The sequence below is a fragment of the Myotis nattereri genome, assembly GCF_964212035.1.
Source record: "Myotis nattereri genome assembly, chromosome: 10".
Lineage (NCBI taxonomy): Eukaryota > Metazoa > Chordata > Mammalia > Chiroptera > Vespertilionidae > Myotis > Myotis nattereri.
Genome location: NC_138085.1, coordinates 81,752,609 through 81,770,390, shown reverse-complemented (window position 1 = coordinate 81,770,390; position 17,782 = coordinate 81,752,609). Strand labels below are relative to the sequence as shown.

At 60.8% G+C, this 17,782-nt stretch overlaps 1 protein-coding gene across 1 annotated transcript in view; it reads right to left on the bottom strand.

Moving 5' to 3' along the window:
* Positions 1-15,276: 15,276 nt before the first annotated feature.
* The window catches only part of NOL10 (nucleolar protein 10), a 58,427-nt gene continuing 55,921 nt past the window's right edge, over positions 15,277-17,782 (bottom strand). The window contains exon 21 of the mRNA XM_081101427.1: positions 15,277-16,154. Coding sequence (XP_080957553.1) covers positions 16,035-16,154 — 120 coding nt within the window. The 3' untranslated portion in view covers positions 15,277-16,034. The remainder of the gene's footprint in view (positions 16,155-17,782) is intronic.

Below are 17,782 nucleotides of genomic sequence, written 5' to 3'. Positions count from 1 at the left end.
CTGCTTCATAGGTGGACGCTCAGCCCCTGAGCCAGCCGGCCGGGCTCTGCCTCTCTTCAAAGGACACTTCCTGGAAGCCACGCGCAAACACTCTGGCTCACAGACTGTGGGCAGAATCTGTCACAGGCCCCGCTGGCAGCAAGGAACCTGAGGAATGCAGCCTGGACCCCGGCAGCCGCGTGTCCAGATAAAACTGGGTCCTTGTGTTCAGGAAGGACAGGGAGGAGGAGGCAGGGTGCCCTGGGGGCTGATGGGAACAGCGCACTAACCCCAGCAGCGTCTGCCCTCTGACCTGCTGGCCCCGTCAGACCCTGAGGCCCGCCGCCCAGGGGTGGAGCTGGGACGCAGGGACAAAGGCCCTTCTGTCAGGAGTGCGTCTGGCAGCGAGCGCTTCCCACGGGCCTGCACTCGGTCTCCGAACCTCTAGAGACGCGGGCGGAACAGAGGCGAGTTAACCATCTTGCTTTTCGGTCAGGTCTCTGGCTGTGGGACATCCACTCCGTGTTTAAAAAGCCGGCGTGGGAAACAGACGGCCGTGCGATCCCAGGTGTGGCGGCCTTTGAAGGTGGCATTTCCGCCTGGACACGGCCTGGAGGCAGGTGACCAGAGGCCACAGGAGGCCCGCCGTGCCTGGGAGAGGGTGCCGCTGGGATTCCTTGCCTCCCTTCCCCAGGCTCCCCTGGGCTCCGCTTACCCTCATCAGGACAAAGCAATTCCAGTGACAGGCGCGCATGAGGCTCAGGGGACGGCTTCGCCCTGGGCTGACTTTCAGGTTTGGGAGAATCCCTGGGGCCCGACGGCGCCTGTGCAGCTGGAACCCAAACACAGCGGCTCCGGCTCCGGGTCAGGGGGGGCCGTGCAGGGGGCGCCTGGCTGCCAGGCTCTGAGAGCTGACCTTGGGGCTGCTCCCTGCGCCACTGAAACCTCCAGTTAGATGTTCGGGGGGCGGGGGGAGAGGAGGGGGTTCTCCTTCCTCCCTTGCCCAGGAGCCCCGGGCACGCCTGCCGGAAGGACACAGGTGGCCGGGGCAGCCCCATCCTGGGTGTGGGGGTGCGGGATATGGATGCGTGTGAGAGCCCAGCGAGGCTGAGAACAGGGTCTGTGTTCTGGTCCCAGCTCTGGTCACCCCATCGGTCTCCCCACCTGTGCTATGGAAGTTGGGGGGGGGGGAGGCAGTGCAGACTCAGGCTGGCCCAGCCCTGGATTCCGAGTCCCCGGTTTTAGGGACGGATCCACGGGGCAGGTTTGCTCGGCCGCTACTCCCTCCCTTTAATCAGAGGAGCCACCTCTTTGCCCCTCGCCTGGTCCACTTCCTGCCCCACTCGGGCACACTTCCCTTCCGCAGCCAGTTAGGGCTTGGAGCCTCCTGCTCCCCCTGGGCCTCGGGGAGGCGGGAGGCAGGGCCTCGCTGGAGAGTGCTGGGTCGAGGGTCTGGCTGGAGCTGGGGGGGGGGGGCCCGGGGCGGGGGGGGGGGGCAGATCACAGGAGACCTGGGGGCAGGGAGGCAGGGCCAGAGCGTGACAATTACAAAAAGCGCCTGCTGGGGTGGCCAGCCCTGTGGGCTCAGTGAGGGGACCGGGCCATTCTTGAGGCGAGTGTGAGGAGGCACGGCTGGGTGGGCACCTGCAGCCCCTGTGATGCGGGCTGGCCTGGGCCCAGCACCATAACCTCCAATGAAGGCTTTAGAAAGAGGGAGGTGCGGGCAAAACCCCGCCCCAGAGAAATAAGGGGAAGGGCGTGAGCTGGGAGGTGGGGGTGGGGCTCGCTGAAAACAGCAGTGGGGAGTAAGGGCCAGCTGATAGCGTCCTGTTCTAGAAGGTTCCTAAGCCTCTTTAACATATATATTATCGACTTCAGAGAGGACGGGAGAGGGAGAAACATCCATGATGAGAGAGAGTCACTGATCGGCTGCCTCCTGCACGCCCCACACTGGGGATCGAGCCCGCAACCCGGGCCTGTGCCCCGACCGGAACCGAACCCTGACCTCCTGGTTCCTAGGCCGACGCTCCCCCTGAGCCGCGCGGCCGGGCTCTAAGCCTCTTTGATCTCCAGCTGGGGTAGAGACGGCCACATCCCCCCAGGTTTGTGAGTAATGTGCCGGCTGGCGAGGGCGGGGCCCGGCTCTCCCCACCCGCCCCTGCCTGTGCGGCCCTCTGCCGCCCTGTCCCCCGCTCCTCCTCTGCCCACCCCCTGTCTCTCCCCCTCCGCCCTTCCCGCTCCCTTCTCCTCTGTGTCTCAGGCCCTCTCCCCACCATCTATGCTGGTCACAGTAGGTGCTTGCTCTTTCCCTTCTTCCCTGCCCACCCTTCCAGCCGGAACCCTGGGCCACGCCAGGCGCTGCCCTCCTCCGCACATAGTGGCTGCATTGTGCGGCCTCAGCCTGCTCCCTCCTCCCTCCTGCGCAGCCAGGAGCCACCCTCTCAGGTCCCTGCCTCCCGCTGCTCTCCCTTTAATTTACTGATGTTCCTGCCAGAATAACTGTCTGTAATCACACCGGCTGGCTGTCTCCCTCAGACCTGGGCCCTCGCCCCTCCCCCTCTAACCCCCTCCCCGCCGCCGTTCCTCTTCCATCATCTTCCCCAGAAGCGTTTCGTTTGCCTGTTTGTTTGTTGCCTCTGCCCACAGCAGGAGCCTGTATCCCAGGGCTTTTGTGGCAGGAACACTGCCCCTTCCTGCTAGTCCACACGGAGGCTCATTCCAGGCACTGGCCAGCTCACCCAGGTCCTGGGTGGCCAGGGAGCAGCCTGGCAGGGGTCCTGCGTGGGGCCCCCACCCCGCCTCCTGGGCCGCGGTGCTGCGGGACCCCACGCGGCAGGTGCCGGCACCGCGGGTCATGAAAACCAGCCTTATCCCGCCCGGGCCCAGGCTCCCCTCCTCAGTCCGCTGGTGCCTTTGGCTGAATCGTGGCCCCCCACCCCCCAAAAGACAAACAAAAAAACAACAGGCATGTTGGAGTCCTGACCCCAGCACCTCCGCGTGTGCCCGCGTGGAAACGAGGCCCCGCCGGTGCGGTTAGTTAGGACGAGGCGCTGGGGCAGGGAGGCCCCATTCCAACCCACGGAAGAGGAGGCCTCGCGCGTCCGCAGGGCAGAGGCTGGCGGCAGCGCAGGAACCGGGAAAGGGCGCGTGCCCCCTCGCCCCCCAACGCTCTCAGAGGGAGCGCACCTGCCAGCCCCAGAGATGCCAGGCTGCACTGTTGTAGTTATGAGTCACCCCGTCAGTGGCACTGGCGACAGTGGCCCTCGGAGAGGAACGTGATGGGCACAGGGGTTGCCCGGGGGTGGGGGGGGAGGACGGGGCGGCCAGCGACAGGTGGTGGGTGTGAGCGGCCGCACCTCCATGCGCCTGTGCTCCGGCCCTTCTCCGCCCTGGTGCCTGCATGCCACCGCCCTGTCACCTGGCGTTTCCGGGCTTGCCGATGGGGAAGAGGCCCTCGCCCAGGAGCGCGCTGCTTGGCCCGGAACAGCGGTGGGTGCTGAGCTTTTCACCAGCTGCCTGGGCCTCGGGCACCTGCTGGTCTGGCAGACACGTGGGCCCTGGCCCTGCTGAGCCACCTGCGTCTCCCAAACCTCATGCTTCGCCCAGGAGCCTCATCTCCTTTGCTGCCCTCCCTGCCCGTAGACCAAGCATGTCAAACCCAAAGGCTAGCACAGGCCGAATGGACGAGGCCTGCAGCCCGTGGGCCGTGAGTTTGACACGCTTGCTGTAGATGAAATTGGCATTGAAGCCGGGGTTGGAGCTGGAGGCCTCCTGCTGTCTCCGCCCCCAGTGTGGCCGCTCCAGGGCTCTGACCTCTGATGGGCTACGAGGGCCTGAGCGCCGGGGGCCTCCGGGGACAGATGTCCTGCTCGGAGCGCCTGGGACTAAAGGAAGCAGACGGGAGGCTCGAGAAAGAGAAGGGCCCGGCGGGACGCTGCATATCAGGTCACAGTCCGGGTCTCCTGGGGCCCACAAAGCCTCCTGGCCGTGGCTGCCAACAGGCCTCCCTGCGTTCCAGCCGCTGCCTGCCGGCCCCCTGGGCTGAGTGTGATCCGTGGGGAAACTGGGAGGCTCCAGCAGCCCCGAGGGTGGACCCAGGCTCAGGGGCTGGCGGGGGGACGAGTGACTGAACGTGGGGGCAGGTCAAAGTGCAAGCGGCTCGGCTCCCGCCACCAGATACGCTGGAGGCACGTGGCAGACAGACCAGCGTCCTGGATCTGACGCCTGTGAGTCACCTGCCAGGGGCACTGAGAAGCCGCTGGGCGAGCCCCTGAGGGAGCGAGCACACAGCCACTGCCCCGGCCGAGGGCCGCCAGCAGCAGCCGACCCCTGGACTTGGCCTTCTCCATCGCCATCCCTCACGGGCATCTGTCCCCACGTGGGAACAGCATGCTCCCAGACTGTGCTGTGGGCTGAGCGGCCACAGCCACCCGAGCGAGAGCACCCCCCACCCCGCTGTCAGCGGCTGGGCTGGCATTTCATATTTGGCATCACAGTGCCTGGGGCTGAGATGCTGTTAAAGATGCTGGCTCCCCTCCCTTCCAGGCTCCCCTCCCTTCCAGGCTCCCCTCCCCTGGAGGCTCCCCTCCCCTCTAGCTCGGCTCCTGACAGACCAAACCATCAAGCCTGGCGTTTGGAAAGCCTGTCCCTGGAGCACAGCTTCGATCTCTGACCGTGTGTCTGGAAAACGTTTCTTAAACGGGGAAGCGTTGCTCCTGCAGCGAGGCCACGCGGCACCTGGAACTGGGGCGTGGTCTTCCGATGAGAGTGCCGTCATTTCCTCACCTCTCAGGACTGAGTGGGTGAACCGCCCTCCCACCCCGAGAATCCGGTCAGGCAGGGGGCTCGGGCCTCAGAGGAGTGGGGGGTCGCGAGGACAGGGCTCGGGGTTCCTCCCAGGCCTCCTCTCCAGGGGCAGAGCCGCTCAGGGCCACCCCAGAGCCAGCGAGTCCACGACAGGCTCCGTGAGCACGAAGTCACAGACACGAACGCGGTGCCTCCAGGAGCAGACAGCAAGCCGGCGGGGCACACAGGCAGCTCAGAATGGCTCCATGGGTATTGGGGGGCCTGCTCCTCAGTAAAGGCGGCCCCACAGGAACGAGGGCAGGAACGGCGTGTTGTAAAGGGGGTAACGACTGGCTCCCAGGCACACACAGCGGAACGGGCTCCTCCCACCGAGCACGCGGGAAAGGCCCTTACCAGCCCCACAGAGGGAAGCGCAGTAAAGGGTCCATTTCCCAGGGGTTGGGAAATGCTTCCTAAACAAGACCCCAAGCACAAGACGTAAGGGGGGAGAATAAGCTCCGGCCCACCACACACCCCCGGCCGTCCCGCCATCGCTCAGAAACCCTCCAGGCCCTGAGCGCCGCGCATTCCCAGTGTTTCTGCACCCACGGCCCATGTCCACCCCTGGACCAGCCTCCAAACCTTTGGGGTGCCCTGACTAAAGCATCTTGCTTTTCGTGGGTGTGTGTTTGTGGGGGGTGCAGCCCACCTGACAGCTCATGCTAACCAGGTGAGCAACACTGGCCAGGGCGGGTTTATCATTTTTTTTTTTAAACTTTTTAATCCTCACCCAAGAGTATTTTCCCATTGATTTTTAGAGAGTGGAAGAGAGAGGGAAAGACCGAGAGAAACATCGATATGAGAGAAACACATCAATTGTTTGCCTTCTGCATGCGCCCTGACCAGGCGGAGGTCCGGGGAGGAGGCTGCGACCGTGGTACATAACCTTGACCAGAATCGAACCCCGGACCCTTGGGTCTGCAGGCCGACGCTCTATCCACTGAGCCAAATCGGCCAGGGCCAGGGTTTATCTTTTGATAGAAAAAGTTTACGAGGCTAAAATGAATTAGATAATGGAACAGAAGATGGAAATACGCCAGGATATACTCCTTAGCCACCAAACAGTATTAGCAATGCCTAGAAAACAGCAGTGAAATGTGATCAATCATGAGAACAAATCACTCAGGGACGCGGCTAAGCAGTTGGGTAACACTGGGGCCACGGTTACCAACTGGGGACATTGTGACCACATTGGGGCATGGCTACCACACTGGGGACATTGTTACCGACCTGGGGAAGATCTTGTCTCAATAGCGACGGGCACAAAGGACTCCTTTTATTCACGAGTCACTGCAGGACGGACGCGAGAAGGCACTTCCCGACTGGAAACGGCCTCTTGGGAACAATGTGTTATTGAAAAGCTCGGTGAGCTACTGGGGCTGCGTGTTATGTGGAATTCTCTGAAAAAGGATAAAGAACCGGGATCAGGTTACCAATATCTTGGCCCAGAGATCTCACTGCTTTCATCGCCGAGGAAGGTGAAGACCAGCCGAGGGCAATGGCCGGAAGTCGCTGGCTTCATAAGAACAAGACCTCGCCTTGGCCATGAGCTGGGAGCGAAGGGAACCTGCTGAGCCACAGGGACCCACAGGGATCGGGTGGCGGACTTAGGGAGCCAGGAGCAGAAGGCAAACAAAACAAGTGCTCCCCATTGTAAGGTTTTCTCTACACCCAGCAGGTACTCCACACACACACACACACACACACACACACACACACACACACACTGTCCCTTTAGAAAATAATTCTAACAACATGATTGCTTTTTCTGGTGCCATTGAGCACAAGAGACATGTATCTTTATTTTTTAATTTTATGTTTTAATTGATTTCAGAGAGGCAGGGAGAGGGAGAGATAGAAACATCAATGATGAGAGAACTATTGATCAGCTGCCTCCTGCACGCCCCACACTGGGGATCGAGCCTCCAACCCAGGCATGTGCCCTAACTGGCAATCGAACCGTGACCTCCTGGTTCATGCGGTGACAACCATGGAGCCACACTGGTTGAGTGAGTTTTTATCTTTAATCGTTAATGGTTTCTTTTCTAAGAATCTATTTCAAATGTTTCCTCTTAAACGACAGCATTAGGCCGGTAGGCGCTGAGAACTAGAGACAACAGGGAGAGGCACAGAAGAGAATGGAAAGCTCCTTCCCCCCAGTCTGCCCAGCAGGCCCAGGGGAAGCTCGGCCGGAAGGAATGGTGCTGTCAGAGCCACTGCTTTTCCACCCACAGGAAGTCGGCCGCGTGGCCCTGACACTGCCCCCTCTCCTGTCGCTGTGTCTCTCCCAGGGGAGGGTGGTGCTGGCAGGTCCAGCCCGCAGTGCTGCAGGCCAGGTGCAGCCACAGCTCTGACGGGAGGGCTCGCCGCAGGCACCCTGCCCGCAGGAGGACCCCAGCCCTTCCTTCCGGAGGCCTTTCCCCTCCTGGGCTCTGACCCGCCCGTGGCCTCCCATCTGGAGGGACTGGCTCTGAGAAGTGGCACAAGCCAGGCCCGTCTCAGCATAACCGGGTCACCAGTGAGCTGGGCATCCCCAGGAGGGAGGGGGAGCCCGCAGCGGCCGCTGGCAGAGGCTGAAGGGCAGTGTCACTGGAGAGACCGAGGCACCGCCTGAGCAGCGGGATCTGAAAGGGTCGGAGAGAGTCAAACCCAAGACGACGGTGTGCTGGACGCGAGGGGGACTGGAGGCGACACCATGCCTCCCCCTCGAGGAGAATCAAGCCGGGGGTGCCTCTGCCACTTGGCCACACGAGTCACTCTGCTGGCATTCTCGCTCAGCACCTACCTGTCCCGGGAGGTGGCTGCTGGGAGCTGGCCGAGGTGCGGAGCTTCCAGCCGCGGGCAGGAGGCAGGACCTGGGAGGATGTCCGCTCTGCTCCGTGAGGAACGCTGACTCCCAGAGGTGGCACGTGTCACTCTGCCACATCACCTTGTGCAGGACAGAGGCCTGGTCACACGGGCTCCAGGAGGCTGGGAGGTGTCCCCCTGGGAGAGGGCGCGCTGGCCACCGGGTTCCAAGGGGAGGCGGGGAGTCCTGGGGCATCAGCAGCCTGAGGCGCAGGCCCTCCGGTGTGCGGAGGGGGTTGGTGTCAGGGAGTCTCAGGCCCCGCAATACCGGCCTGCGTGTCCCCATTAGTTACAGAGACCCCCCAGTTGTGGCTGCAAGGCCTTCAGGACACTTGTTCCCGTACCTTCCACCCCGGGTGGGGGTAGCTCTCCTGGGGGCCCCTCCTGGTGGAACAGACCCTTCGGCAGGCACTTGCCACCGTCCAGGCAGCTGTCGCCTCTCTGACGGGTGTCCCTTCAGTGAACTGTGAACCTGCTCCACCTTCACGCAGGGACAAGTAAAGGCAGCAACGCAGACCGCGGGACACAGACGAGTGAGACTCTCCATGTGCAGCGCGAGCTGAGCTGAGCGGAGGGCAGGGGGTGTGCCCGGGGGACAGAGGGGCAGGGCGCCCCAGGGAAGAGAGCAGGTGAGCGCAGGCGGCTAGGGAGCTGGTTCTTAACACCTCTAGCAATAGAGCCCTCTCCCCAGCCGGTCACCCGAGGGAAAGCTCGGCTCTCTAGGCCCCCACATTGCTGCGGGCAGTGGGGATCCCCATGCCCCTGAAATGACACTACCCTTCTCCTGTGAGGCCGTGTGGGCGGGGCACCCCAATATCCCTGCCGGGAGGAGGGCGGCCAGGGGCAGGGCAGGCCAGGTCCCCCAGGCCTGTCATACCCTGGGGTCAGGTGGCCTGTGGCGCCCGCTGGCTTTTTCCATATTTACTCCCGAGAGCTCTTCAAACAATGAGGAAGCCTCCCAGCCAGCTGTGCAGGATACTCGTCTGCAGCCTTTCCAGGGAGGGGCCGCTCCCCGTGGGCAGGAAGCCGCCTGCACCCCAGGAAGCAATAATGCGGTCTCTGACCTCGCACCGCCTCACCCTCAGGATGAGGCCGCAGGAGAGAGGCCTTGCCCACATCCTCCCTGACATCGGACGCCGCTACGCGGGAGTCTGGGGGCTGCCCCCCAACACACACTCCTCACCAGCAAAGCAGAGCCCAGAGGGCTGCCCACAACCCTGAGAGACCCCACAGCGCTGACGGCCCTTGAACTGTGCACACAGCCCGCTCAGGCCCACCTTTGGGGGCTCAGGTGCCCTCTCAGAAGGGCCCCTCTTTCCCAGCCTATCAGGCCTCAATCCATCAAGACCCTTCCCTCCGCTCTCCCGAGGGCCTGGGGAGAACCACACCCCGCTGAGCCTGAGGGCCTCCCAGCTGAGGCCGCGGGTCTCTCACTGGAGTGGCAGCTGTGCTGACTGGCCAGGGCCGTCCCAACAAAGCCCCGCAAACTGGGCCGACTGGCCTGGCCGGGGCCCCAGCTCTCGGTCCGGACCGCCGAGCTGTGGGAGGCACAGTGCCCCGAGACCCTATCCCGTGTTCCTGAACCCAGATTCCCATGTGGTGCGCAGCCCAGCAGGGAAAACGGCAGGGAAGTCGCTCAGTTGGTATCAGATGTGGCTGGGATGCACCCAGAGTTCATCATGCCCAGGAGCCGAGCTCCGCCACAGCTGAGCCGGGTGACACGCTGGGGCCCTCCCAGGGCTGTTCTGCAAGGTGACGCCCCAGCAACCAGACAAGGGCAGTTAGCAGGTCCTGGCAGCTCAGAGCTGGCTCAGCCCCGTCCTGCCCACACGGCCTCAGACAACAAGGAAAGTGCAACCCCCTGTGGTTAGAGCCCGTCAGCCGATGTGCCCGGCCGCCAAAGGCCCCGGGGCTCTCCTCCCTGTCCTCCCACGGGGAGGGCCTCCTGCTGCCCGGCCTGGAGCAGGGCCCCGGGGTGCACGGCCGAGCAAGACCGGCCCAGGCCTGGAGAACTAGTTTGCTCACATGTGGGGAGACAGGAGCAGAGACCTGTGGCGTGGCCCTCGGTGAACATGGACGGCGAGCTGGGCTTCGCGGGCCCCTGTCCTCAGCGTCCACCTGAGGCCACACCCAGGGACACCTGCGGTTCAGGAGAACCTGGGGGCCAGCCACACCCAGTCCACGTCTCTTCCTTACAGGACTCTGCCTCTGCGCGTCCAGTGGAGCATGGCGCTAGCACAGCAGACACGGGCACGGTGTGGCCTTGTGGGCAAAGCTGCAAGGACGCCAGCTTGGCAGGGCACGTGATGGCGAGGCTGCGGGCAAAGCTGCAGCAGCGAGAACCGGAAATGCCAGGGGCCCAAGGAACAGCCTTGTTTCTCTCACACAAGGGCCTGAAGGAGGAATCTGAGCGTGGGAGGCCCATGTTCCTTCCACCCAGGGCTCTCCTCGTGGGCATGGGCAGAGCGGGGTGCCCACCGCACTGAGCAACGTGATGTACTTACACACTGAACGGCGCACTTAGAGTGGTTAAAATAGAGTAACTGGCCCAGCCGGTGTGGCTCAGTGGTTGAGTATTGACCTATGAGGCAGGAGGTCATGGTTCGATTCCCGGTCAGGGGCTCATGCCCGGTTGCAGGCTTGATCCCCGTTAGGGGACGTGCAGGAGGCAGGTGATCCATGATTCTCTCTCATCATTGATGTTTCTGTCTCTCCTTCTCCCTTCCTCTCTGAAATCAATAAAAAAATATATTTTAAAAAATTAAAATAAAACAGAGAACCCCCGCCCCCCATGAAGGGTCACTTATCTACCGCATGGCCGTCTCCATTCGGCAGCGGCCGGGTGAGCAGAGCAAAGCCCGCTCAGGGGGCAGTGTCGGCTCCGGGCAGGCGGTGCGGGGATGGAGCGAGGCTGGCCTGGGCTCCCACGCTGCCACCCCGCTTCATGTGCGCAATCCCGCGAGACGGACGGAGGGAAATCCGACTGAGTCACCGCAGGATGCGCGGGTCCGGGCAGGGCCTGCGCACGTGGAAACTCGAAGGAAACGTCTTCATGTTTTTGGACTCTCAGTAGCCAGACACTCGGCTGGGACCGTTTCCTGTTCCAGGACTTTTCCACAGTGGTACTTGCAGGGACCTTCACAAACACGGCGAGCGGAAGGAACCGGAGAAGGCTTCTCAGGCCTGGGCACCTCCCTGGGCTCCCAGCCTCAAATGTCTTAGCAGCAACACTGGCTGGCGGAGGGCGGCCGGGGGCAGGGAGGGCGGCTGGGGGCAGGGAGGGAACGGGGACAGGGAGGACGGTGAGGCTCCCAGAAGCTGCTTTCTCAATGTGCCCTCCAACAGTTACAAACGAGTAAAGAGCCCGGCCAACATGGCTCAGTGGTTGAGCATCAACCTATGAACTAGGAGGTCACAGTTTGATTCCTGGTCAGGACACATGCCCGGGTTCGGGCTCAATCCCCAGTGTGCGGTGTGCAGGAGGCAGCCGATACATGATTCTCTCTCATCACTGACATTTCTCTCTCTCCCTCTCTGAAATCAATAAAATCAATCCATCAATCAATCAGGGGTAAGGAGGAATGTGGCAGCCCCAGGTTTTCAGGGTTACCTGAGCCCATGGCACCTGGGCTCTCAGGTGGGAGGTCTGGAGGGTGTGGTCCCCCAGACCAGGATGCTGCTATGGCTACCCATAGATGAAACTCATATTTGATCAAGTTCACGAAGGTGTAGGCCACTCCCACTCCGATGCCTTTTTTAAGGCACTCTCGGCCCCACAAGAATCAGGCCGGTCCCCCACCTTGTGCATGTCACCTCTCCCCTGAACCAGAGGCCAGGCCACCGCGAAGACACAGGGGGCACTCTGTCCCACCCTCCCCCTCTATCTGCGTTGGCTGGGACGGGCTTGGTGGCCGACACACCGTGCTTCTGGGACCTGCGGGGCTGGGAGTGGTTCCTTTGAGGGTCAAAGGTACAGAGGATGATGGCCCTGTGAGCCCAACAGCTAAGAGAAAGTAACATGAGCTGAGCCCGTGGCTGGTGTGGCCCCGAGGGCTCCCAGGCGAAGGGTGAGCTGGCGGTTTCAGCACCGAGTTTCTTCATCTAATTGCGTGGGGGGCCTGCCGTGCAGCTCTCCGCGAAGAAAGGACCAGTGTTTTTCCCGAGGCGGCGTGGGAGCAGGCAGGCTGAGGACGCGGCCTCGGGCTCTGCTCGGGCCTGGAGCCGCGGCGTTCTGGCTGGAACCACACCCTGGGCTCCTGGGCTCCAGCCGCTGCCTGCACATCCCGGGACTTGGCCTCCGTCAGCACGCGTTCAATTCCTTGTCGGAAACCTCTCTCTCTACTGGTCTGCCCTCTGGACAACCCGGACTAATGTGACCAGCGTCCACACAAAAGTGCCCCTGTCCACAGGGCATACGTTCCAAGGCCCCCAGGGGGTGCCTGAAACCGTGGATGGTGCCGAACACTACAGATGCTTTTCCTGCCCAGATAAGCCTCACTCGGGGAGGCGCGTCAGGGCTCCGCTCTGGCCTGTCCCAGTTGCCGCATCACGGCCCTGGCGCTCTGGGGCCGTCGCCAAGTAACACGAGCCCTGGGAGGGACACGGTGACAGCTGCAGGGACGCTGGTCAAAGGCGTGACTCACGTCCTGGGTGGGATGGAGGGGAAGCAAATTTCATCGCGACACTCAGAACGCGCACAACGTAAAACTGATACAGGGTTTATTTCTGGAATTTTCCATTTTATATTTTTGGGCCCCGGTGGACCACAGGTAACTGAACCCGCGGTGAGTGAAAGTGCGGGTGGGGAACGACAGGACTGCGACTATATCTCCATTTTATGCAGAGAAACCACCGCCCGGACCTGTGGAGTGCCAGGCACGGTGGGTCCGTTTATTCACAGTCGCGTGTCAAGTGCCGCTCGGCGCTGCAAGAACCGGCGCCGCAGTCCTGGCGCTGCGGCACGCTGCCCGGAAGTTAATGTCGCCGTAACCACCGGCTGACGGTGGAAGACTATTAGTAAAGGTTCTTAATTACAATAAAAAGAAGCAAAAAACATTTACTGATCATTGATATTTATAGCCACGCCCTTTTTACATGTTTTTTCAAATAAACCTGTTGTCATGGTAACCCTATTAAAACAAGATGCAACCTGATTTAAAGAACCTGAGAACTAATTACAATACCGCGTTACACTTAGCTACACCTTTCTTCTGAGGAGTGTAATGCACCTCACTCATTAGGCTCTATAACCATCCTCTGAAGTCTTTAGGGAACAGAGACTATTAAACCCATTTCGCAGATGGAGACACCGAGGCACGGACGGGTTAAATGGCCTGGCCACTGGCAGCAGCTCAGCCGCCAGCAAGTCTGGGCCAGGCCAGGCCTGCTCCCTTTCCTGCCTCGGCCTCCACTCAGGAGACCCGCTCTGGTTCTGAAAGCCCTCACCCGACAGCCTGTTCCCCACAGTGTGGTCTGGGGCTCCAGGTTCTGCGGCCGTCTGTCTGCAGACAAGGCTGCCAGGCCAGGACGCTGCCGGGATTCGTGAGGGAAGAGAGGCAGCGCCGAAAGGTCCAGAGGGTGGGACCTGTCACTCCCCGTGGACTCAGCCTGCAGAGCCCGCACTCACCCTGATGCTCCCGGAGTGGTGGGGCCGTGGCGGGCACCAGCTGGCACCAACCTGCTCCTGCCTCCACCATAAGAGTCTGACCCTGCCTGTCAGCCACGTGGCCAGCAGGCTGTTCCTTGAACGTCCAGGCAAAACCCCGCCCCAGGCCTCTACTCTGGCTCAGTGGTCCTCGAAGCGGGGCCCAGGTCAGCAGTGGCGGCTGTGATGACAGAAAGTTCAGGCCCCACCTCCGACCACTGAGTCAGACGGTTTTACAAGCCCTCTGGGGGCTTCTCCAACATCTCTGCCCAGAATGTTCCTCTCCCAGGCATCCCAGCCGACTTCCCTTCCTGCTTCCAAGCCTTTTCTCAATGCCACTGTCCCAGGTCCCCTCCTGACACAGCCTGGGGGCCCAGGAGACACGGGGTGTCCTAGGGCGAGTAAGCAACCTACAGCAAACACAGGAAATGAGAAGCTACGGAGCTTGTACATGTTAGAACAGACTTCACAGAAGCCCGAGGCATTTCCACCCTCCCCGCAGGGCCAGAGGGGATCCTGCCGCCGTGGCTCCGGCTTCTCCTAAATGTCAGATTCCCAGCAGGCCCTGCGCCTGCCCTTTCAGGAGTCCCTGAACAGAAGATCTAGACCAGGGGTTCTCAACCTTCCTAGTGCCGCGACCCTTTAATACAGTTCCTCATGTGGTGGTGATCCCCAACCATAAAATTGTTTTCGTTGCTACTTCATAACTGTAATTTTGCTACTGTTATGAACCGTCATGTAAATATCTGATATGCAGGATGGATTTTCATGGTTACAAATTGAACATCATTAAAGCATAGTGATTAATCACAAAAACAGTATGTAATTATATGTGTTTTCCAATCGTCTTAGGCGACCCCTGTGAAAGGGTCGTTCGACCCCCAAAGAGGTTGTGACCCACAGGTTGAGAACCGCTGCTCTAGACAAACTTCCACATTAAAGGACAGGGGAGTGGTGAGGGGCATGTGCAGAGGTGGGGGGCTGGTGGGAGACGCTGTGTCACGTTCCCGTGAGCCTCAGTCTGTGCCAGGTGCTCCCCTCAAGTGCAACCTCCTTTAGCCCTCGCCAAAGCGCAGTGTTGGGCACACTTTCTGGGAGGAAGTGAGACTCAAGGTAAATAAATTGGCGAAGTACACAGACCGGGTCGGCCCAGGGCCTCCCCGCTGGCCAGGCTGCTTGCTGCCAGCGCCCCGATGGACGGCCCCCCGGGACCTGGTGGTGCCGAGACCCAGACCTGGGAGGGCCTGGCTCCAGAGCAGATGCAGTCCCCCTGGGCATGCGCTCTCTGTGGGCCCAGCACCAGGGCCCACGGGCTCCCACACCTCCGGGGGCGCCCCAGGAAGGAAGGGGCCTGGGAGCAGGCCCAGGAGTGGAAGAGCCGAGCCCAGGGAAGCCCCGGCCAGAGTCCTCTCACTGCGAGCCTGAGCCTCGGACTGAAGGCAGCCAGGGGAGGCGAAGGGAGCCGGGAGCTGAAGCCCGTCCTTTGGGAGAGGAGGTGCATGAGGGGCGGGGAGGGGACAAGAAGCTGAAGGAGGAAAGCAGCCAGCACCAGGCACGGGGTGGGCGGAGGCCGCGGGCACCCCGACACAAGCTGGGACAAGGGTCTTTCTGGTGACCGTCTCTGCATGTGCACACACAATACACACACACATCCGCAGGCACTGACATACACTTTGTGGAAAAAAATCTATGCCTCAGACCACAGACGTGGACGTGGGAGCCATCTGCACAGAAGAGCAGAGACCGGACCGGAAAGAGAGAGGGGAGGTCTGAGCGGGACCAGACGGAGGCGGCAAGAAGGAGGCAGAGACACCGGCGGGGCTGAATGGGGGCCTGGCCTGTCATGCTAACAGACAGCCGGCAGCTTCCCAGTCAGAGGCTATCATCTGCTCCCCAGGTGCCGCTCCAGTGGCACAGAATCACACTACGACCGAGAAACTAAGGAAACCAAAGTCAATTTTCAAATGAGCGCAAGGAAAGGTCTTTTTAAAGAAGCTGTTCAAATACGTGTATTTATTTTTATTTTTATAAATGTTTTCTCCAGCCAGTTTCTCTCTATGCAGGTGAGAAACATAAAAAAGTCTGAATGTAACCTTGAGCTGAGTATAAAAGAACACCCAGTAGCTTTCATTTCTAACATGTTTTAGGTTATTACCATTACTTTATAGTCTCTTGGTATAAAAATATTTTTTAAAAAATCCCAAACTGATATATAGACCAGCAGCACACCTACCAGCATACTTACACACACACATGCACACACACACACTACACACGAGCTCACTCACACACACGTACACATGCACACGCACACACATACATGAGCGCGCGCACACACACACACACACACACACACACACACACACACACATGACCAAGGCTGCACAGGAGCTGAGCCACGCGTGCTCCGGGTGGTCCACTGTGAGAGGCGGCCTGTGAGAGGAAGCTTGGGGACATGCTTGGCCTCATTGTCAGCACGGGACCCCCAGGTCATGGCTCACGTGTCACAAGGTGAAAAACCAACCACCTGGTCCACTTGATGAAAACAGGGAAAAGGACGATCTTCAGGGGGAGGCACCATTTGCGCCCTGGGGATGCCGCTCTGACCCAGGAAGCGTTGGGACAAGTTGCTCGTCTTGACCCTGGAGGCGCCAGTGGACACCGCGTGCTCCCGATGACCAGCGGAGGACGGACTCCTGAGTCCGTGCGGTCCGCCCTCTCAGGGAAAGGGCCGCCCTCGCTTGCGCCTGGACTTGAGATGGCCGGCTGGGCGACGCAGCGCTTTCCTCTCCTGTCGGTGCATTTTCTCGGCCTCCTGCTGCTTCTTCTGCTGCTCAGACTAAAGGAGAAAATTAAATGAGAGGGAAGAGAAAGAAAATGCCCACACCCCCTTGGTCACCACCGGAATGTCCACAGCACAGCCACCACTCACGTCCCAGCCCAGCTGCCCCGGCCACATGGTCTGGCACCAGACTCCGCCCTGACAAACGCGGCCCTGGCTGCAGCAGCAGGACAAGGCCCACTGTCCCTGTCACACAGGAAACGCCCCACCCTGGCGGGACAGGCGCCCTGATAGCCCCGAACTACAAAGCATGAGCCTGGCTCTGCAGCCCCGCACAGCGCAGCCAGACGCCCGAAAGGGACGGTCCCTTGGGGAAGAGCCACCTCCAGGAGACAGCACCGCTGGGAGCCCACCGACTGCTCTTCTGTTTACAAGCCGGAACCACCGGCCATTCACACCGTCTTCAAAGCAGAACAAAAAGACTCCTGTGCATACAGCGCATTTAACCCACCCACCACGAAGCACGCCTGCACCAGCGCTGGCTCCAAAGGATTTCTGGCTGTTTTCAAAACCGAAACTGCCCTCGAAAGCCAGCGACCTGCTCCCAGGGAACAGCAAAACCTCTGGCAGACAGCCCGCCCCGCTGGCCGCTGAAGGCGCCGTCCAACGCTCATCACTCATCCTCCGCTCCAAGCGGCTGCGCTCCTCGCCCCGAGTCCCCACTGCCGTGAGCGCTGAGCGGTTCACAGCCCTGCCCAGGGCGTCACAGGCGCTTTCTGAGCTGGCAGGACTGCAGTGACCGAGAAACACTGCCAGGGACACGAGTTTCTCGAGTTGGAAACACACCTAGGGCGCCAGTTGCCTCTGACCTGTGTTTGCTCTAAAAGGGGCAGCTTGACCTGAACCGCTCTCCCCCCTGGGGGTGCAGGGAGGGGCGCTGGAGGAAGGGGGTCAGTAGGTACAATCAACCTATGCTCACTGCTGCAGGACTGAGCAGGACGTGGGGACATGGGACCGCGGGACGTATATGGGAGTTGTTGGGAGTAAACCCTAGGAGTTCTTGTCATGAGGAAAAAGTTTGCATTTTTTTTTTTTTTTGCTTTTGATTATATGTATGTGAGCTGAGGAATGCCAACTAAAAAACGTCCTTATCATATGCAAGCCTGATGCCTCCAGAGAACCACGAAGAATCAGAGGTAAGTGGGTGGAGGATTTGAACAGACATTTCTTCAAAGAAAATACACAAATGGCCAGTAAGTACATACAGATGCTCTACGCTGACAGCCATTAAAACGACAACAGACACGACTTCCACCCGCCAGGACGACGGCTATGGGAGAGACGACAGCACACGTGCAGGGGAGGGTGAGGAGACCTGGGCCCTCTGCACAGGCTGCTGGGCGTGGAAACGGGCCGCCACCCTGGAGAACAGCCTGGCAGCCCCGGGAAGTTGGGAGATGAGTCCCAATTCCTCTCCTAGGTCCACCCGCCAAGGGAAATGAGAACAGGTCCACACAAAGCCGTCTGCCCAGGTCCCACGGCAGCATTGTTCCGAACAGCCAGGGCAGGGGAACAGCCTGAATGTCCGTCAACAGACGGGGGAACAAGCCACCGTGTTCTCCGCACGATGAAGTGTTACTCGGCCCTGAAAGGAAAGGAGTTCCGATCCAGCTGCCGCCTGGCTC